The sequence below is a fragment of the Nuphar pumila genome, chromosome 4 (genome assembly GCF_984573655.1).
Source record: "Nuphar pumila chromosome 4, dmNupPumi1.hap1.1, whole genome shotgun sequence".
In the NCBI taxonomy this organism is placed as follows: Eukaryota; Viridiplantae; Streptophyta; class Magnoliopsida; order Nymphaeales; family Nymphaeaceae; genus Nuphar; species Nuphar pumila.
In genome coordinates this window covers 18,509,843-18,533,291 of record NC_143252.1, presented here as the reverse complement: position 1 = coordinate 18,533,291, position 23,449 = coordinate 18,509,843, and the positions used below count along the sequence as shown (strand labels likewise).

Below are 23,449 nucleotides of genomic sequence, written 5' to 3'. Positions count from 1 at the left end.
ACAACTCTTAAGGTGCGTGGGTTCTCCTCTAATGGCCTCTACATATATGAGGGAGTCGGCCCTCAAGAGGTCTTTAAAACCTAAAACTGTAAAATTATGATTTAGACCGTTTTTAAGTGCGTCGAGCCCATATCGTACGATACAGGTCGTATCATACCATATCACATGATATGAGCCTCTATCGTATGATACATATGATTCATACTCGTATTGCGATACAAGTGCGTATCGTATCATTTTCCTTCATAGTAACGATAAGGTACAATACTTACAACACTGGTCCCTTATCCTCATTGTCATGACCAATCATTTTCTTGTTTTTTAGCTCATGAAAGAACACATTGGTCATAGAAAGAAAAGGACACTTCATGTAGTTCACAGATGGAAGGTTCTTGGTTCACTGGAAATGTAGGAACATGTAATACTGAAGATAACTTAAATCTTGGTGTATCAGCGTTTCCCTCCAAGCATAATGGTAGTAGATTCATTACCCAATTTAATGGGACTACTAGTAGGGCATATCATCAGTTAATTGTGAGAAGTGTTCCCATGCACTAAGTACAAGTAGTCTTAGGAATGTAGGGGGATTCCAAAGTACAAATGTAAGATTCAATGGAAGAAGATATATTGGTAGAGATGAGAGATATAAATTTAAGTGTATCCATTATCATAAAAGCCATCACAAAAAAGGACAATGTTTGGTTTGTGGTAGAAGATTCAACACAAAAAGATGTAAGGCCCTTCATTCCTTGAGTTCAGAAACTTTCAAGGGAAAACTAATGAAATAGACTCGCGTCTCTAGTGAGCTTTAAACGATCCTCTTCGGATAATTCGTCCAGTCCAAGAATAGCTATAATGTCCTGAAGTTCAGACCAAGAACTACGAGATCACCCCAGAATGAAAGGGGTGACGGAGGGATCGTACCATTCGAGCCTTTTTTTTGAGGATGAGGGTTGAAGAATTGGAGATCAAGGTTAGAGGAAAGTCAATGCCCACATCCTCCTTGGCGACAATAGCTCATTCTTCTCACTCCACTTCAGGTAATCATGTCTCGTCTGATTTACCTTTTAGGAAATGGATTATTGACTCAGGTTACACTGGCGGGAAAGAGAGACGTAAGAGCAACTCACGGATGCATCATTGTAGGATCTGTTGTACCCCTCCTTTTTTCCTTTTATAACTAAGCGTGCAAATTGTTCTAGTCATCAGCCCAAACACTTAAAGGGTGAACAACAATTTGGTACTGTGGATACACTGTAGTGGATGACTTGTGGTACTTTGTTCGTCTATTCCTTCTGCCAAACTTGATTCAAAACCAAAGTTACCAGAAGCTCCATAGATAGGTGGGAAGCACGCTTACCGACAAGCTCCAAAATATTCCCACATCGATCTTGGTGGACACTAGGTCAACCCAAAACTTCTTGAGCTCTCATACAACCAAGAAGGTTGGATGTGAGGTCCTACCCCAGAACCAATTTAAGGTTGTGGTAGGGAATGGATCCAAATTTAGATGCTTATGCCAATGCCCGAATACTGAGATAAGTATTCAAGGCAATAAGTTCACGGTGGACATGTTCGTGCTCTCACTGAAGGGGGCAGATGTCGTGCTAGGTTTGCAATGGTTGCAGACCTTAGGCAATGTAATGTGGGATTTTAAAAACCTCGAAATACAAGGACCTCTCTAACTCCATAATTCTTGATGTTACAAACAAAAGAACCACAAACATCAATTTGCTGCCAATATAATTTCCTTGAAACTTCTAACCTTACGGTTTTATGGAAGCAAAAGGTTTAGATGTCTTCTACCTAACATCTTAAATCCTTTATAACTACTAGAAGGCCACAAGGCACCAATTTGTAAAGAAAATTGCAACCGGGACCGTTAATAGAAAAACAAGAGAAAAAACCATAACTCTTGTACTACACCAAAACATCTCCTAAAGTCACTCTTTATCAGAGGCAAAAGGATAGAAAGAGAGAGACGACCTCTTCCTTCCAGTTTTTTGAAAGAGTTATGACATCACTTGTGTAATTTCCCCTTTGATTCTTGGTCCCAGTGCTCGTCAACACTCTGATACCATCTTGGGGAGTTAGGGCGGTCCATCGTGCCTTATTCTCCTCAAAAAATCCGCAAGAAGTTAGGAAAAAGAATCAAAGAGAGTATATATTGGCTTGTTGAGGACCAAAAGAAAACTGTTGAGCTTCACGCTTCATTCTGTTAACAAAACTATTTACATAGATGGGTTATTACCTATATGACAAAAATACCCTTGCCCTAATTATGCAATGACTATAAGAAACTAAAATAAGTACGATGGTAGAAATTACAAAAATGACCTTGCATAAAGTCAGAATATACATTGTCTATGTTCCCCAACACTGTCGAGGTGCGAGGTTCTGTGACAAGGTTCTGACTTTTTGACACCTCCAAGTTTGAAATGATAGAAAATAAGATTCAAATATGGTAGACATGAAGTGACCAACACTGGGTGCTTTTTGTCTACAACATTCAAAGTGTTAGACACGTGACACCAAATGCCCATTTTTCTTGGACCCTCCTATGTTAAAAAATTGAAGTGTCCATGTCGTGTCTAGGTCTGTTAATGTCGGTGTCTAGAAGTGTTTGAGATACTTTGGCCCTCAAAAAGTGTCAAGGTAACATAGCTTAAAATCCATCAAAATACGTATTCTTGTAAAGCTATATGTTAGGAATGGATTATGTAACATTTCAATTGTGATGCTTCGAAAATTCATGTCTTTCACTTAAAATCTTATGATGTTATGTTAAAAAAGTGGACGCTTTGCAGGCTTGGTGCATTCTTCTTAATGATAAAGTTCCTTTCCGGATGCAGTGGCCACAATTTGCTGAACTGCAGGTCAATGGTACAGACTTCCTCTTTTTTCTTAGTATGGGTCTTTGGGCAAAAATTGTTCCCAGTAAAGCTCTTCACTTTGTCTTTTTTTGTTTTTTTGTTTTAGATCAGTTAAGGTATATGTTTGTTATTCTTTCAAAATGTTTTTGATAGCTGTGTTCTTGTGCATTGTGAGTTATTGTAGCTTCAACATGTTTGGTGTTCTGCACTTGTATGTTTTATTATTTGTCAGCAGACATTATTTTTGTGGTTAAAGTTTATTTTACTCAGCATATTTCAGATTTTATTTTTGATCCCTAATCGTGGAGCTTATTTATTGTTATATTATCAGCTCTCAGGAAACGTTACATTTGGTTGTTTCTACCTTCCAGATATGTGTCTACAATGTTTTGTTCTATTGTCATTATTTTATCCAAGCATAGACAATCAAATATATTTGTTAATTTTGTAGGTTTATCCATAGCTTGATGCATAAGGACTTTTGATTCCTGACTGAGATTCGTGTGGATTAGAAGCTCTGCTATGAATGTCTGTCTTCTCTAAATGGTGCTTCTATGTGTAGGCCTTTTTGGTATTACTGCTTATTGATGTTATAATGGTCCCTTGATATAACAAAACATTGATGGGAGATTGCTATTGCATATGCATAACCAGAAATCACTTGTTATTCAGTTTGATGTCTTCATGGAGGGTCCGGAGCAGGTGCATATTGGAAAAGCATATGAATTTGAAATGTGGCTTGAGGAGCAAACGTTACTGCATGGCTTGCAACATTGTGTGCTAAGGAAGATGGAATATGAAGGGACTTAGTTCTATATAGGTCCGAATGAGGTATTAGATGGATCCGGATATGGATCTTTGACCCTTTGGGCCAAGATCCAAAATCCATTTATAGTGGGACAGATAAGCTTTAATTTTTTTTTACTATAACCAGATTATATATATATATATATAAGAATCCTAGTATAGAAAGACTTATTTCCATAGAAGCCTTTCTATTTCTAGAAACACATGGGACGTCCCCCTTAGAGGAGTCCCATGTGCTTTATAAAAACCATAACAGCCTCTCTCTCAATACCGATTTTGAGAGAGGGAGAAGGCTGAGAATATGTATATATATATATATATATATATATATATATATATATATAGAGAGAGAGAGAGAGAGAGAGAGAGAGAGAGAGAGAGAGAGAGAGAGAGAGAGAGAGAGAGAGAGAGAGCACATCCTGCTTCAACGTCTCCTCCTTTGAGGTTCAGCCCACAGCAAGGAAAAGGTACAGACACTCTTACATGATTCGATAGGTGAGGGAAATCGCATGGATCGAATTATGCATAGGGTTTAAGTAAATTAAAAACAGGTTGGGTTTATGCGTTTTTGGAATACCCTGATAATCTGAACAGATTTAGGAGTTGTGGGATATTTTAATAGCAAGAACAGATTTATTTTAGGTTGATTAAATTCTGATATCATTAATAGCTTGATCAGATTAAGGATATGTTCAGATTAATCGTCTGTTCACTGTTTATGTGTTGATTTTTATTGATGATGCATGCATAGATTTTTGAGTGTTTATATATCGATTTAAATTTATAAGTACATGTACAGATTTGATATGGCAGTCTGACTTCAGATTTTGATAGTTTTTTTTTGTTTCATTTTAGAAGCTCTATGGTTCAAGTTTCATCAGTTTTGGTGGAGTATTGGATTTTCTACTGTGTTTTTCAATCTTTTCTGGGTTATATTTTTAACTCATGCCGGATTTTGGAACGTCGTCGATTCTGACCTGTTTTTCGGCTATCATGGGCTTGGATTAATTTTGTTCAGGTCGTTTTGGCTTAGAAGGGTTTTAGAACTTCTGTGGTGAAGTTTGGTGCTTTTGGTGAGATTTGACATGTTTTGGACTGGTCTATATACCAGGCGGTAGACTATGTTTAGGCATTTCAACACAATCAGCGTGCTGAATTGTATCGGTTCTGTGGAGAAATACTATATTCCTGTAAGAACAATATCTGTTTGCTGTCTTGGCTGTGTAACTCACATGTTTGGTGAGTTCTTGTGTGGCTTGTAGTTGAAACTAGGTGTCAGCACTCCTAACTTCTTGGTATTGCCTTTAGAAGTTTTTTTGTGCAGCATCTTGAGTGCACTGTTCCTTGTTGGATGATCTTTTTATACAGCGTATATTGGCCTTGTTTACTGTGTTTAGTGTCTTGTGCAGCTGAAATTGTAGTCTGGGGGTTGGTGAATGATGGAGAAGGGTGAACCAATTCAGTTGGTTCCTATGTTGCTTGATGGAACAATCTGATTTGTTAAAACTGGTTTTAAAATAAATTAAAGTCTAAGTTCTTATGGGATTAGTTAACATAGGTTTAAATTTACTTAAATACCAGTTTTCTTGATTAATTAAATCTGGCTTTAAATTAAACAAAAACCTGAGTTTTTATTTAATTGCAGTGTTGTGAAAAGCATTGAGGCGTAGCGAGGCGCTCCACCAAAAACCGAGGCGAGGTGTAAATGGAATATGAGTATTTAAAAATATCTAAAATTAGAAAATCTCTATCTAAAAATTATAAAAATTAGAAAATCTCAAATAAGTATTTAAAAATATGAGATTAACATATAAAAGTAACTAAAAACTGATTATATAATTGGAAAATATATGAGATTAACCAAAAAAAGTTAAAATATACTAAGAAACTTATTACATAACTGAAATAACTGGAAAATATATGAGATTAACCTACAAAAGTTAAAATATATAAGATTATTCTAAAAAATATGAGATTAACATATAAAAGTAACTAAAAAAATGATTACATAACTGGAAAATATATGAGATTAACCAATAAAAGAATAAATATACTAAGAAACCATTTACTTAACTGGAAAATATATGAGATTTGTAATGAGATATTGCGAAAATATAAAGAGTGCTTATAAGCACTTACACCAATGAATAAAAGAGACAATATCACAAGTCCACTAAGGGACAATACAAGCACAAGCCTTTAAGAAGGCAACAATATAAAAAGCCTCTTATTGAAAAGAGAGAGAGCTCTCAAGAATGCATACATACAAGGGGTTCACCCCTATTTATACAAGAGGGAGTGGAAGGAAAAGGAAGGCCAAATGCCTCAAAAGAAGAGCCCAAAAGGGGGCTCCCATGGAGTCGTTGGGAGCCCCCAATGGTCACATTTGTGACCGTTGGGGGCTCCAACGACTCTATGGTATGTGACCGTTGGGGGCTCCAACGACTCTATGGTTGGAGCCCCTTTTTGGTTCCTAAAAAATACAAAAAAGAAAATAAAAAAATAAAAAAATAAAAAATGAAATTACATTTTATCAAAAAAATAAAAACAGTTGTTTTCTAAAACAACTATGTGAAATTACAAAAATACCCCTACGGGTATTGATGTAATATATATATATATATATATATATATATATATATATATATATATATATATATATATATATATATATATATGGAGTACATTTTAACAAGATTAACCAACAAAAGTTAAAATATATGAGATTATTCTAAAAAATATGAGATTAACATATAAAAGTAACTAAAAAACTGATTACATAACTGGAAAATATATGAGATTAACCAACAAAAGTTAAAATATACTAAGAAACTGATTACATAACTGAAATAACTGGAAAATATATGAGATTAACCTACAAAAGTTAAAATATATGAGATTATTCTAAAAAATATGAGATTAACATATAAAAGTAACTAAAAACTGATTACATAATTGGAAAATATATGAGATTAACCAACAAAAGTTAAAATATACTAAGAAACTGATTACATAACTGAAATAACTGAAAAATATGTGAGATTAACCTACAAAAGTTAAAATATATAAGATTATTCTAAAAAATATGAGATTAACATATAAAAGTAACTAAGAAACTGATTACATAACTGAAAAGTATATGAGATTAACCAACAAAAGTTGAAATATATTAAGAAACTAATTACATGACTGAAATAACTGAAAAATATACAAGATTAACCAACAAAAGTTAAAATATAGTAATATACTAAAAAACTTATTACATAACTGAAATAATTGGAAAATATATGAGATTAACCTACAAAAATCTTTTTGATTATGTCTCAGAAGTCTTGTTGTAAATTTTTTTTTTGCGCCTCAGGCTTGCGCCTTGAGGCACGGAGGGCCGCGCCTCGCACCTTTTGTGCCTCAAGGCCCGTTTTTGATGATACTGTTTAATTGATCAAATCTGATTTTAGGTGGATTTAATGAAATCCATTTTTTCATTAATATAAATCTGATTTTAAGTTGGCTTTAAATCTGAATTTCTGATTTTTAGATTTAGACTAAACATGCTTTAAATCGTTAAGGTATTTTAAGGTATAAATCTGTATTTTTGTTAAATGATTTAGATCTGGGATTTAAATTAAATAAGTCTGGAGTTTTGTCAACCACGATTTAAAATCTGAGATTTTAGTAAATAAATTAGAAGTTTTTGCTTAAATATGAAAAAAAATCTGGGATTTTGTATATAAAGCTAATAATTTTTCCGGGTCTGATTATAAAACATGATTAAATGGATTGTGATTAAAAATTCTGATTTTTCTAGTAAAGTTCTCAAACCCGATTTTCCAATTTAGTTCATAATCCGTATCGATTTTGGTGATTCTTCTAATCAAACTTTAATTAGGTTAAGAATCAGGTTTCTTTTGGCTATGTTATGAACTGGGTTTAGCCATAAATGTAAATCGGTGTTTCATTTCATGTGATTTTGATGTGAATATAAATCTGTGTTTTTATTCATTTTAGTCAAATGTCAATATGTGCCTGTATTTTATTTAAATGACACAGATTTGTGTAGTAGCTATGGTTGAGCTACCTGCGGCCCGTTGAGGTTGTGTTAGTGCATTGTGAACAAAGTAATCACGTGTTTGTGCCTTATTTTTTAGATAATAATTGTGAAATGCTTTGATATGTGGTATTATAATGCTTATGATTTAAAATTTCACATCTGGCACAATATTGCATTGTTACAACCGAGCACGATGGTAGCCCAATTGGATAATGCATGATAATGTGCATGTTTGAATTCATAATGCATGATGATATGCATGTTGAATTTGATGATGCATGGGGAGGTACATGTTATGGATATTGGGATCCATTCTAGTCTTATGAAAAAAAATTTAATATTTTAAAGAATATAAGAAACTTTAATAATGTAATAATTTGATATCTTGGTATACCAAGCAATGCCGTCTAGGGTGAGGATGCTCTAATGGTGGCCGTTCGGAGTGAGGATGCTCTGACGGTGGTTGGTTAGAGTGAGGATGCCCGATGATGCTAGCATGGCAGCCTAAGGTGAGGACGCTCTTGTCATCCCGACATTGGGTGAGGATGCTCGATGTCCCAGCTTAAGGTGGGGATGCCTAACGTCGGCCGAGGGACATGATCTTTTTGTTTTAAGTACTTGATCATGTAGAGACTGAACTATTGTTTTTATACTCTGATTTGAAATGAAATTAAAACTCTTTATATTTCAGTCTTATATTGTACGTGATTTGAAATGTCTATATCCCGTACATTTTGATTTAATTGTTATCTTTAGTGTAACCCCGCCCAAAGTCTTAACCGTTTTCAAAAATCGTTTCCGCATTATAAGATCTGATTTAATTATACTTATAAAAAAAATTGGTCTCAAAATTTTAATATTTGAATAATAATTAAGGTTAAAATTTTAGGGGTGTTACAATTGGTACTTGGTAGTGTATTTGTCTTCTTGGGAAGCTTCTAGAGTAGCTACTCTTTTCTCGTTATTTTCCTTGCATTCAGGTCAATAAGTCTTAATGTGCCCCGATTTTCCACTGTTATCACAAATGATTTTGTTCTTTCTTCCATCGTTTCTCCCATCATTGCTTCGTTGACTCCCAAAGTTATTTCTATTGAAATGAGGAGGCTTGTAAAAGTGAGTGTTGGCATTGGGTCTAGAAGAAGCCAACACATTGTCTTTGATCTCTTTTGATTCGGTCATAAATTTTAGCTTTGTTTCTTCCATGCAAACTTGGGTTAAAATATCATGCAACAGTGAAATCTCCTCTTCCTTACAGTGGATAATGTTTTCCCAAACTCGTTTAAACTCTGGTCTTAGGCCTCTCATGAATTGAATGAATTTCTCTCAAAGGATTTGATTTTTCCTATGGCGAGCATCTTTGGGAGTATCTCAAATTTTCTCCATCTGAACCATTTAGTCTCATAATCTTTTGAGAGTTCCATAATACTCTCTAACACTCTTCTCTCCTTGTTTATAATTATGAATTTTGTCTTGCAATTCCCATTCTTGGGCGGCATCGTTTTGACTGTAGGTTTGTTTGATAAAAATCCACGCTTCATCGGCCTTCTCAAACTCCATTATATTTTCACACGGTTCCTCACACATAATTCTCATAAATTGGGATAAAACTTTCGGATGACCAACTTTCCATGCTTTAATGGCCTTTTTTGTAGTCCAAAAAGGCCTTTTCTCTCTCGTTGCCCTTAAGGGTACTCCATCTTCTCTATAAATGGATTTAGTGAGAATAGGTTAAGCTTCCGATAAGGTGCCATCAACATATTCCCACAAGTCTTTGCCAACCAAAATCTGCTTAAGAACGGTGGCCCACATATTATAGTTTTTCCCATCAAATTTGATGGGAACAATCGTAACCACTTCTTTTTTTACCATCGTATCAAGAGAGAAGGGAGGAGAAAAAGGTAGAGAGATATTGAAGAGGCAAAGAAGAGGTTAATAAAGTGATTTCTGAAGCAATGAAGTTCATGAACACTCATTCCTCCTTCACGTACTTTTGAGTGGATGCTCCTTTACCTGCTTCACTTCCAAGATGCCTCTAGCTCTAATACCATGTAATGAAATACAGAAAGAACAATAGGATGCCTCTTATGGGCTTTATAAACACACTGAAGTGTGTATAAACAAGGACCACTTATGGGTCAAATACAAGAATATACACACAAGGCCACTAATGGGCAGGAGACAAGAGGTAAAAAGTATAAATCCTTATTAGAATAATTGCTTAAGACTAGCATACATTGAGAGGAGGGGGAAGATCCCCTTTGTATACAAGGAGGCTCAAAACTTTGAAATGATTGCCAGAGTAACTATACCATTAGCCCAAAACTTTGAAATGAAAGATTTAGGGAAATTGAAATACTTTCTAGGTCTTAAGACTAGCATAAATTGAAATGAGGTTTTTTGTTGACTCAACATAAATATGCATCAGACTTGATTGGGAAGGCAAAACTTGCAAATGATACAAAACAAGTGAATACTCCTATAAACGCTAACTGCAAATTAAATTCTACGGATGGTGAACTTCTCAGTAACCCTATAGTTTATAGGCAACTAGTTGGGAGTCTAATTTACTCGACCATTTCGACGCCAGATATTACGTTTGCAGTTCATGTGGTGAGTCAATTCATGAGTGCCTCTAGATCATCTCATTTGTCGGCCGTTATGATAATTATCAGATATGTTAGGGGTACCATGCATTTTGGATTGTTCTTTTTCGCTACATCATCATTGGAGCTGAAAGTATACTATGATGCAGATTTTGTGGGAGCTTCATTAATATCATAGAAGAGCAAGAAGCAACAAAGGATTTCTTTGTCCGCTACTAAAGCAAAATGCTATGCAATGGCTAAAGTGACTGCAAAAATTGTTTGGTTGAGGTGGTTATTGCAGGACATGGGAGTTAACATAGACATAACTACTACTTTGCATTGTGACAATCATAGTGCTATCCATATCGCCAAAAATCCAGAATTTCATGAGGACCAAACACATTGAGATAGATTGTCACTTTACTCATCAGTCCTATCTAGATAGAGTTATATCTTTGGCATACATTGGAACTCAGAATCAGATAGCTGTTTGTTTTACAAAAAATTTAGCGTTGAAGGCTTCCAATCATTCTTGTTCAAGCTTGTGTTGATTGTATTCTCATCACCTCAAGCTTAATGGAGAGTGTTGAGGAAATGCCATAGTTCTACTATGTGTAATACCATTTCTTGTATCTTGTTGTACATATATTCTAATATAGGGGTATTACTGTAATCTAGTTTATAGCCCACTACTATACTTTCTTTGTTTTATCCTGCAGTGGTTTCTATGGGGGTCGACACCCACTTTTTATCCGGTTGTAACCCTAATGCTAATACTAATGAAGTTTCTTATCTTCTTCATGGCTTATCTTCTTCATTCTTCTTAAGTCCATCTTTCTCAATAGAAGTGACACTATCTCCCATGTATGATTCTTGTTAAGAGCATCCATTTCTTTGATCATTGCATCTTTCCATTATGGACCCTTCAAGGTGTCTTTAACATTCTTGGGAGTAGATATAGCTTCACAATTGGCAACAAAGGCTTTATAGGAATTAGATACGAGTAGTAGGAAAAAAAGTTACTCATAAGGTACAAGGTGCAGGTTCACTTCCCTTTTCGAGTGACAATGGGAAGTCTAAATCACTCACTTGCTGAGATGGTTTTGGAGTCTCATGCAGAGTTTGTTAAAACATATGTAATAATACCATAATACCCGATAGGGGTATTATGGTCATTTCACAAAGTACCCCATAGGGGTACTTATTTTGTTTCTCGTATTTCACTATTTTTTATTTTTCTTTTTAAATTTGTATTTTTTGGATACCGAAAAGGGGCCCCACAATGGAGTCGTTGGGGCCCCCAACGGTCACATATGTGACCGTTGGGGGCTCCCAACGACTCTATTGGGAGCCCCTTTGGTCTCCTTTTCTTATAAATAGGGGGAACCCCCCATGTATGTTGTATTGCTCTTGAGAGCTCCTCTTCAATAATAGTGATATTATTTTTCATGTGTGTAGCCTTTTTATAAGGCCCTTTGTATATCCCTTAGTGGATTTCCTCTCTTGTGCTTGTTGCAATTGTCCGTGTGAGACATAGTGAATGCTTTAGCATTCTTGGTTTCTTCCGCTTATTTCATTACATGGTATCAGAGCCATAAGATCTACTAAAGGTAAAATCTTGTCTCTCTCTACTTCCTTTCTTTCTCACATCTTCATTGTGTAGCAATGGAAGTCAAGATCGATCTATCATTCAAACTCAATGGAAAAAATTACATGATGTGGGCATCCGCAATGGAGAATAATCTCAAAGGCAAGAAGCTTTGGGGTTATGTAATGGGAACCGTTCCGGAACCCCAACTTAAGCTCACAAAGATGGAAGGAGATCAAGAGAAAGCACTTGAAGGCGATGCTCGTCTCAAGGCCATTGAAGATTATAATCATCAAATGGAAGATTGGGAGAGCAACCATGCAAAAATCCTAGCATGGTTTATGAATAATGTCGAACTTAAGGTATGTGCAAATATTGAAAAATTCCGCCGGGCAAATGAAGCTTGGTTTTTTATGAAGGGTATGTTTACCCAAAAGGATCTTGCAAGAAAAAGTAAGAACCACAAAACAAGGTGACATGAGCATACAAGATTACTATAGTGCTCTAAATCCTTTGTGGGATGAATTGGCTCTTTTAGAGCCTAAATGGGTATCTATGGAGGATGTGGTTCTAAGACAAAAACAAATGGAACAAGATAGATTGTTTCAATTTTTATTTGGGCTTCGTCCCGAATTTGAACAAGTGAGATCCTCACTTCTCCATAGATCCACGTTTCCTCCCTTAGAAGAGGCTATTGCCGAGATTACTCAAGAAGAGACTAGGCATAGCATGGGCAAAAGCATAGAGGAAGTTCTTGCCGTATCTAAACCCGGCAATCATGTTAAAACATACAAACCACCTCATTTTGGTAAGCAAGGGAGTGGTGGAAGAAAAATGATTATATGTCACCATTGTTATGAGCCGGGACATATTAAACCCGTTTGCCCAAAGCTAAATGGGGCATTCAAGCCAAAGGTGGCTTCCGTTGAAGAATCCACCACCAAAGAAGATGACGGCAAGAACGGGGATCTCAAAGATACTCTTGGACAAATCTCCTTGGCTCTTCAACAAATTTTAAAGGTCACTTCTTCCACCTCCGGTGCCACCATTGCCTCATCATCACCTCCCGGTACGTACTCTTGGATTTTAGATTCCGGAGCTTCTTTTCACATGACCCCTCATGAAAATGCATTAACCAATGTGCACACCAATTCAAAAATGTCTTGTGTCTCTACGGTCGATGGAACTTTTCTCAAAATAAATGGTGTTGGAACTCTTGACTCTAAAAATTTTCAAAATTTTCTTGTTCCAAAAGTTAGAATAGTTCCAAAATTAAATCTTAACCTCTTTTCCGTTTCTCAAATAGCCGACCATGGATGTGAAATATCTTTCTCATCCCAAGGGTGCTTTGTGCAGGATCTCCGGTCCGGGAAGCGGATTGGGCAAGGCCATAGGAAGGGAGACCTTTATTTTATGGATAATTTAATGCTTCCAAATACCTCATTTTGTACTTATGTCCAAGACAAAAATATTGAAACTTGGCATAAAAGGCTTGGACATCCAAGTTACTCTAAAATGTATCTTTTTCCTTTTGGACACAAGTTTTGTAAAGAAAAAGATATCAATTGCAAAGATTGCATTTTTGGCAAAATGAAGTCTACTCCTTTTCCTATTAGATCCTTTGTGACAACAAGACCTTTTGAATTGGTGCATTCCGATGTTTGGGGGCCATCTCCGGTTCTATCTAAAGGTGGTTATTCATATTATGTTACTTTTATTGATGATTATACTAGATATGTATGGATTTATTTTCTTAACTTTAAATCAGAAGTTTTTAACTTCTTTAAAGAATTCCATGCAAAAATTCAAAATCAATTTCAAAGTCAAATATCCATTCTTAGATCCGATTCGGGTGGAGAGTACTTATCAAATGATTTTCAATCATATCTAAAACAACATGACATTTGTCATCAAAAATCTTGCCCAAGAACTCCTCAACAAAATGGTCTAGTGGAAAGAAAACATAGGCATATTTTGGAAACCACTAGATCCTTACTCATTTCTAAAAATATTCCTAAAAATTTTTGGGCCGAAGCTGTGTTAACCTCCACCTATTTAATCAATAGGATGCCATCTTCAAAATTGAATAATATCTCTCCTTATGAAAAACTTTTTAATATGATACCCGACTACAATGTCTTCGGATTTTTGGGTGTAAATGCTTTGTTCTTTTACATAAAAGAGATAAATTGTCACCTAAAGCAATAGAATGTGTATTTTTAGGATATGGTGAAAATAAAAAAGGCTATAGATGCTTTGATCATAAAAACAATAAGTTATTTGTCTCCAAAGGTGTAACCTTTTTAGAAGATGAAAATGGATTTGACGTATTGGAAAAATCAAATGAAATTGATTATATGTTTATCAATGATCTTTTAGAAGATTCAAATGATGACTCTTTGAGTCATTCGGAAGTTTTAGAAAATACTCATGATTCTCATGATAATGATGTATCACCAACTAATGGTGACAATCTCCAAGTATACACTCGGCGTGAGGAAGCCCAACCTATTAGTGCTTTAGAAAAATTCTTGCGGCTTAATGAACCCCTAGAAGAAACCTCCCTTAGGTGTTCTTCTAGAGAATCAATTCCACCTAATAGGTTTGTCTCATATGAAACTCTTTCACCTAAATATAAAGCTTGTCTAATAGCCTTGCATTCTTACTATGAACCCTCCCATTATAATCAAGCAAAAAGTATACCTCATTGGGTTGAAGCAATGAAAGTTGAACTAGATGCTTTAAATAAAGCTAAAACTTGGGAAATAGTTCACCTTCCTCCAAATAAGAAAGCTATAGGATGTCGATGGGTCTACAAAGTCAAGACAAAAAGTGATGGTTCCCTAGAGCGTTATAAAGCTAGATTAGTTGCTAAGGGATACTCACAAGAATATGGCATCGATTATGAGGAAACTTTTGCTCCCGTGGCTCGCATGACAAGCGTTAGAACTTTAATTGCGGTAGCATCATCTAAGAAATGGCCTATATTCCAATTAGATGTTAAAAATGCCTTTCTTAATGGTCAGTTGAATGAAGAAGTATATATGGACCCTCCGCCGGGAATCAGTGTTAACCAAGGTCAAACCCTTCGGTTATTAAAAGCTTTATATGGTCTTAAACAAGCCCCTAAGGCTTGGTATGATCGATTTAGTGCTATCATGTTACAATTGGGATTTCGCTCATGTTATACTGACACTGCTCTTTTTGTTAAACATGCAGGTAATAGTATCATCATCCTTCTGCTTTATGTTGATGATATGATCATCACTGGCAATGATGAAAGTGGTATTCTTAAAGTTAAAAATATGTTAAAACATAATTTTGATATGTCTGATCTGGGTTTTCTCAGGTACTTTCTTGGTATAGAAGTTGCATACTCTCCTCGAGGGTATATATTGTCACAGATGAAGCTTGCTGCAGACATATGTTCCAAATCTGGGATTTCAGATGATAAAAAGGTGGAGACTCCCGAGGTTATCAATGCTAAACTACGACTGGAGGATGGAGTTCTGCTGGATGATCCTACGCCCTACAGGCAACTCATAGGCTCCCTCACCTATCTGACTATCACCAGGCCCGATATTGCTCATGCTGTGCACTCTGCAAGCCAATTTCAGCATGCTCCTACATCTGTGCATATGAGTGCTGTGCTCCGGATCATTCGATATATTAAAAATACTTTGACTAAAGGGCTATTCCTATCCTCAATCTCTTCCTTAGATTTACTAGCTTATACTGATGCTGACTGGGGAGGAAACCCAAATGATCGAATCTCAACTACTGGCTTTTGTGTGTTTTTAGGAGATTCGCTAATTGCTTGGAGGTGCAAGAAACAGCAGAAAGTCTCATTGTCTTCTACTGAAGCAGAATACAGGGCTATGGCAACCACTACAATGGAGCTTGTGTGGCTTCGAAGTCTTCTTCAAGATATGGGAGTCGAAATTACTGGTGCTTCGAAGCTTTGTTGCGACAACAAAAGTGCCATCTATATTGCCAGCAACCACACCTTTCATGAAAGGACTAAACATATTGAGATGGACTGTCATTATGTACGTGATGAATATATTCGTGGGACAGTTACACTGCCATATGTCACTTCAGAATATCAACTTGCAGATTTCTTTACCAAAGCCCTGCCTGCTCCTCGCTTCTTGTTCCTTCTTGGCAAACTTTCGGTCATTCCCCCGTAAAGTTTGAGGGGGGGTGTTAAAACATATGTAATAATACCATAATACCCGATAGGGGTATTATGGTCATTTCACAAAGTACCCCATAGGGGTACTTATTTTGTTTCTCGTATTTCACTATTTTTTATTTTTCTTTTTAAATTTGTATTTTTTGGATACCGAAAAGGGGCCCCACAATGGAGTCGTTGGGGCCCCCAACGGTCACATATGTGACCGTTGGGGGCTCCCGACGACTCTATTGGGAGCCCCTTTGGTCTCCTTTTCTTATAAATAGGGGGAACCCCCCATGTATGTTGTATTGCTCTTGAGAGCTCCTCTTCAATAATAGTGATATTATTTTTCATGTGTGTAGCTTTTTTATAAGGCCCTTTGTATATCCCTTAGTGGATTTCCTCTCTTGTGCTTGTTGCAATTGTCCGTGTGGGACATAGTGAATGCTTTAGCATTCTTGGTTTCTTCCGCTTATTTCATTACAGAGTTGCCAGTTGGGGAAGCTGGAGCGGGAAGCGATTCAGGAAGCGTAAATGGAAAACGAGGCACTTCCAAAATTTTAGGAAGTGGGAAGCGCAGGACGACTTAGAAGCAAACAAAAATAGTCTCGGAAGCGAGGAGAGAAGCGAACAAGAAGCGACCTAGGAAGCGAATCAGAAGATAGGTGGAAACGAAAAAAAAGAAAAATAAGAGGGAAAAAAACAAAAAAAAAGGACAAAAAGAAGGGAAAGTTTTCTTCCCAAATTTTTTTGGTGCTTCCCAGTACGTTTCAGAAGCACCACGTTTCACGCTTCCGGAACGCGCTTTCGGGATGCGCACTTCCCCATGTCCTATGGCGCTTTTGGTAACCCTGGTCTCTTGTCCATGAGGAGGCTTAGGTAATCCTGAATCCGAATCGATCTCTGGTATTGATGCTGAAGGCATGAATACACCTCTTTCTCCTCTAACATAGGTATGAACAACATCAGACTTATCAGATTGTTTTGAACTAGTTACTGCAACAAGATGGACAGGAGGGGCAACAAGATAGTATGATATCGACAACTCATTTCCATGTTAAGGCTTCCCCTCAATCTCACAATGCGGAAAGTAAGGGGCTTCCTCAAAGAATGTAACATCCATAGATACATATCTTTTCTTGGAGATAGGATCATAACACTTATAGCCCCTTTGGGATGTAGGATATCTTACAAAGATGCACCTTCTATCTCTAGGATGAAGCTTATCTCTATGTTGTTGAAATATGAACATAACACATACATTACTCTGGGAATGATAGGAAAGACAAAAGCTTGGGGGTTTAAGACATTTATAGGAGACTTCCCTTTAAAAATATTAGTAGGCATGCGGTTTATAAGATATGCAACAACAAGAACAACATCTGACTAGTATGATTTTGGAACATTCATCTCAAACAATAAGGCACAAGTCACCTCAAGAAGATGTCGGTTTTTCCTCTCAGCAACCCCATTTTGTTTGGTGTATGAGGACAAGAGGTTTGAGACTCAATTCCACGACCCTTGAGATAATTTTGTAGATTTTAAGAGATATTTTCTCTTCCATTATCTGATCACAAAATCTTAATGAATGCTTGGTATTGCATTTCAACCATCTTATGATAAATAGGAAACACATACGATGCTTCATCTTTAGATTTCAATAAGTAAACAATTGTCATTTTTGAGAAGTCATCAACAAAGGTTACAAAGTATGTGTATCCAAAAATTGACACCAAAGTAGCTAGACACCATTCATCGAAGTGGATAAGTTCAAAAGTCTCAAAACTCCTAGACTCACTAGAAGGAAAGACTCTCCTACACTATTTGGCTTTTCGACATGTATCACACTGGATCATATATCTACTGTCAACTTTTACAAAATCAGGGCACAAAGCTTTTAACTTGTGGACAAGGGGATGCCCCAGCATCAAATGCATCAACAAAATTGACTTCTCATTCGACGAGAGTTAGGATCTACTCAACGTCAATGCCCGACGAGTAGTGAGAGTATACGGTCCCTTCCTCTCTCTTCCATGACCAAAGATCTTCCCGGTCTTCAGTTCTTGAAAAAACACAACAATCAGGGTAGAAAGTTACATTCCAGTTTAGATGTTTGGTTAGAGAGCTTACAAAAAGTAAATTAACTGGAAAATTTGGGGTATGTAATACAAGATTCAAAGAGAAGTTTGCTATGCGAACTACTACTTTCCCAAGGATAGGTGAAGGAGACCCATCTGTCAATTTTAGATTCACATTATGGATTGGTGCATGATATTTAAAAAATAGGTGTCTCATACCCGCCATATGGTTTGTGGCCCCATAGTCTACAATCCAAGGTGCAGTGGCCGAGTATGTAGAAACATCAGTACTTTGTTTGGCATAATATGACTTTACAGCAGATGCATATCCATAATCTTTCCCTTGCACTGTAGGCTTGGTTCTATGTAGTCAAAAGCGCTAGGAGGTGCCTAGTCGATAGATCCGTAAAGGACTAGTCGAAGACTAGGCTGGTCTAGGCGGACTAGTCGGTATCCCAATTAAATATAAAAAAGTACACAAAATATACGTAAAAATATGTTTTATTCTTTTACATAATTTCATTACACAAGTACAAAATTACACATGCTTTCAAAAAATATATTAATATACATAACCAGAATATACATATATATAACTGTACACACACAACATATATATTCAATTATTCATAACATATTCAGTTTAATCAACAAAATATGCTACCTTTCACAAAAGCACAATAACATATACATATATAATTAACATATTACATAATTTATAATGCTAAACATGCTTTCAGGCTTTTATAGAAAAATTCATCAGAAACAGAGTAGTAACACACGCATATATAAATAACATAATCATTTAAAATTAATTCTGCATACTTTCAATGTTTCACAGAAAAAATCCCAAAAGCAAAGTAACACACACACATATGTAAATATAATAACTAAGCGTGTTTTCATGATTTCACAGAACAAATCACACAAAACACATGCATGTACATATAATTATCTATACAGAAAAATAATAATATATGTAATACCCGTGAATTTTATCAGATAAATAAACTTGAAATTTATATCCGTAAGCTAGTATAATGATAATTCTATTGTTTTAATTGGTAAATCATATTTGGATCTCAGATATTATGTTTGGATCTTCGATATTGGATCCCAACGAACATCTAATAATAGAGGTTGAAATTCTGTTTGGATCTTTGATATCGGATCTTCAATGTCATGTCTAGATTTATTCCAAACAGTATTTGGTGGATCGCGAGTTTAAATTAGATCTTTAATGAGAGAAATCTTATATAGAGTCCATAATGGTTTATTGGGATCCATAGTACTTTATTAAAAAAAATGTACCAAAAATTTTATAGTGTTTCGGATCCTTGGGTGGATCCCAAATTTTTTTGGTTGGATCCATAAATGTATTGGGTCATGAACCCATATCTTCCATTAGGACGTGGTCCAAATCAACAAATTCAGATCCATAGACCCGGTTAGTTTTAGTTTGGACCCAAAGTTTAAACTGGTCACCATGAGGGCGACCTAAATGAAAATAAATAAATAAATTTTTAGAAGATTCGGATCCACGGATGGATCCGTATAGGCCCAAGCGTGGACCCAACGAAAGGTGGGTCGCGGGTCACGGGTTCAGTCGAACCAAACCCGCACTCGTTCATGCGTTAAAATGAAATAACGAAAAAAAAAAATTGCCATACTCGATAAAACTGCATTAGGGTTCATTTCTGAACCCTAATGCAGCAAGCGAAAGGGGCTGGGGGAAGAGGTAGCACAACCGCCGGGGTGGGGGTAACGGCCCTTCCGTTTCGAGGGCCACCCTCCTACAAATCCCCTTTCCTCTCTCTTCCTCTCACTCTCCTCTCCTCCCCTCCCCGTTTCTGTCTTCTCGCTCTCTCCTCTCTTCCTCACGCTCTGTCTCCCTATTTCTCTCTCGGTTCCTCTCCCTCTCGGCCCGAGCTCGGCATGTGGCGACACCGACAACGCCGACCGACCATTGTCTCTCGACAGCAACCTCCTATCGCCAGTTGAGGTAGGATTCTGTAAATTCTTTTTGGGGTATCGAGTGTGCCGGGTGTGTGCGTGTGGGAAACCAAAAGGAAATCCCCAAGGGGGGGGGATTCCGGCTAACCGCAAATCGTTTGGTTTGGGGGTTTCGTGTTTCTATTCAAGAAAGGGTAGCGAAGGTCATCGGAAACCCCAAATCGCTCTAGTTATGGATTTTCGACTGCCAGGAACAAAGGTATTCAATGGTCTTTGTTGCATTGGCATTTCATTCCTAACGGCTCCTACTGCGTTATATTGTTAAGTTCAAGTTGCATACCATCCTTTACTGTTTAAATATGCTCACTCTAGTTTGTCCATTATCTCTGTTTTCATTCGATACACACCTGAATGAGCTTTTGCATGACATTATGTTTCATGTTTTCTACTGATGTTACCTGACTGAGTGTTCGCATCTTAACTGACATCTGAATGTGTCATATGACTTATACTTTTCTTTTGAAATCCATCTAAACGAATCCATACATGTTTAAGAGTCGCCCGTTTTGCCTTGCAATTTTTGTAATCTTAGCAAATATTGGAAGAAGTTGAGCGTTTACTACATTGCCATTTTTCAACTGGATAGGGGTTGAACTCATGTATTCACCATACACGTCTGAATGCAATTTTTCAATATACATCAGAATGATCTGCGTTTCAATATGAAAAAAAAATACAGCATATACAGGTTACATTAACTATTATTTCTTTGTGCATGTTAAAAAAAGGGGTTGATTCCTATATAGGACTGATTATAAAGGATTAATTGTTGAATATGCCCAGGGGTTCAAACTATCTCACAATCTGCCTAACCTGTTAGTTGCATTAGTTTCCTGTATAAGTTTAATCACAGTATGCTGTCTGCTAAACGACTCTTAACAGTTGGGAATCCTGTATTCAAGATATTGATTGAAATTCACACCTGTATACGTTTTGTATTAGTTTTATGATTTTAGTTCTGTAGTCTTAATATTCTTTAAGTGCACCCAACTGGAACTGTAATTATAGTTTTCCATATACAATTGTTGCAAAACTTAAAAATCTACTACAGTGAAACAATTGGGTCTGTTTGTGATCCTCATAACAGGATAGTATAGATTTTCAATTATTGGATTTTCATATCAGAACTAATACATAATAATTATTGAGTTCAATTGTGTAAAACGAGGTAACACCCGAAATGTTAATATTGATGATTATGTCCTGTGTATATCTCTTTTGAGTTTCGTGTGAATAGTCGAGGTCAGAAGCATGATTAGGTTCTGTGCATATTTTTGGAGATTTCATGATCTGATTTTGTGTAACTTTCTTTAAGTTTTATATGAACGGTTGGTGTGAAGCATGATTAGGGCCTAAGCACATTAATTTGGTTAACCTATGTTCAGTTGATATTGCAATATGTTATTGAATATGTTGTTGTTCAACATACTTTAGCATATGAAGTGTAGTCCTAACTGAGTAGGATATTACTGAAAAGAAGTGTTTTCATTGGTTACGGGTCATGGATCTGAAGATCCAGACCCGTGACATCCACTTCTTCATTAATGGCATTATGTAATATTAGTTATTGTAATGAGGGTATTTTAGTACCCTAATTTTGTAGTCACATGTTAATATAAAGGAATATACACAACAGTCGACCCTAACACTGTAGGGTATCCGTTTTTCCCAAACCTCTCTCTCCCTTTCTCTATCTCTCTCTATTTCGCAGCTCTCTCGCGTGGAACGATCTGCAGGTTGCAAATCTAACAATTACATTGAAAAAGCCTACTCATAATTGATTCCTATACATTATTTTACTTTTTCCCAATTTTCTGCGTATGGCAAAATTGCACAATGAATTATGATAACTGACCACATACACCATTGTTGAACGTACACAGAAGCCTGTGTATGCTTAAGGTTGTTTCATTGAGTTCAAATATATCATGGTGCACTTAGTGACATTTGGATATATGCCTTCTCGCGAGTGGGTCGTTTGAGAAACCTTGCCTAATGGGCAATATTGGTTGAATACCCGATGCGGGTACTTGGGCTGTTAACTTGTGTGCAATGCCAATAAAACTGGTGAGAAACTTAAATTAAATTTTGTGTGGGCCTGACCAGTTTAAAGGTACTGGGGCATCCGTGCTTGACTGTTTTAAAGGTACTTGAGTACTCTGAGTGAGTCTGTGCAATCAAATAAACAAAAATTGGCTTGTATACCCTTGTAAGATCACAAAGGATGGGGATCTACTACTATGGTAGTACATTTTGGGGAAACGCCCCTATACTTCGGTAAAGTTAATTAAATAAAAAGATTAACCCACTCAGATTCGGGCTTACCTTGGAAAGGGTAGGTGGTACAAAACTCTGGGGACATGTGTTTAATTGTTTTGAGCGAAAATAACTCGTTGGTCCCCAGTCCTCGGAGTTGGGGGACCCGAACTACCAATGTGTCCTAGGTGGTAGCTCTTTGTTCTTCTGTAAAAGTTAAGGATGCATCCTGTTTTGGTTTGGGCCTTTGGGAGGTTCTCTCGGTCACTGGCCGCTTTCTTAGGATTTATAGTTTTGGTTCGAATGTTCGGGTTAATAAAACATCCATGAATAATAAACCCCTAAATGTTCTCTTCCGTTACGAGTGATTCGGCCTACATGTACCCGCATGATAAATAAAGATAAACATTAATTAGAACATTTTAGGTATCACACTGAGTAGAATTACTAGATTTGCGATTTCACAGTTAAACAATCATTTCAGAACATATTTCTTTACTTTTAGCATGCTGCAGACTTGGTAACATGTGAGATATTTGATTTCTGTTGATGTGTAGTCTGTTAGCTAAATGTTATCCATGTTTATGTTGTGGTTGGTAGTTAAATGATATACATGTTACTATTGTGTAGTTTCTTTACTTGATCCTGCATATGCTGAAAATCACACACGAGACCCACATCACATACTTGACACATGATATACCTGCAAGAAAAATTACAGTAATTCCTACTTAGACAATTGTAGTATAATTCATATAAATTTACAAATTTTCAGGTGAAGAATAGGGTTATGAGCGGCTGCAGGATGAGACATCAGATCGAAATTTTGGATTTATTGTTCTAGGGATAGTTTGAGATCATTTTATGTCTTTAAGACTCTGATGTCATTATTCATTGATAGTTAAATGAAATAAACGTTTTGGCTTGCTCTCTACTGTAATGTTTCAGAATGCTTAACCTCATATTATTACTTGTTTCTGCTGTTATGAAAAAAAAAAATTTCCTCTAAAAATTTGGGTTA

General features: G+C 36.4%; 1 protein-coding gene across 1 annotated transcript in view; it reads left to right on the top strand.

Moving 5' to 3' along the window:
• Nucleotides 1–23,449, top strand: part of LOC149839553 (E3 SUMO-protein ligase SIZ1-like) — a 205,403-nt gene that overhangs the window by 100,119 nt on the left and 81,835 nt on the right. The window contains exon 9 of the mRNA XM_090002624.1: nucleotides 2,808–2,883. Within this exon, the coding sequence (XP_089858750.1) occupies nucleotides 2,808–2,883 (76 nt within the window). The remainder of the gene's footprint in view (nucleotides 1–2,807; nucleotides 2,884–23,449) is intronic.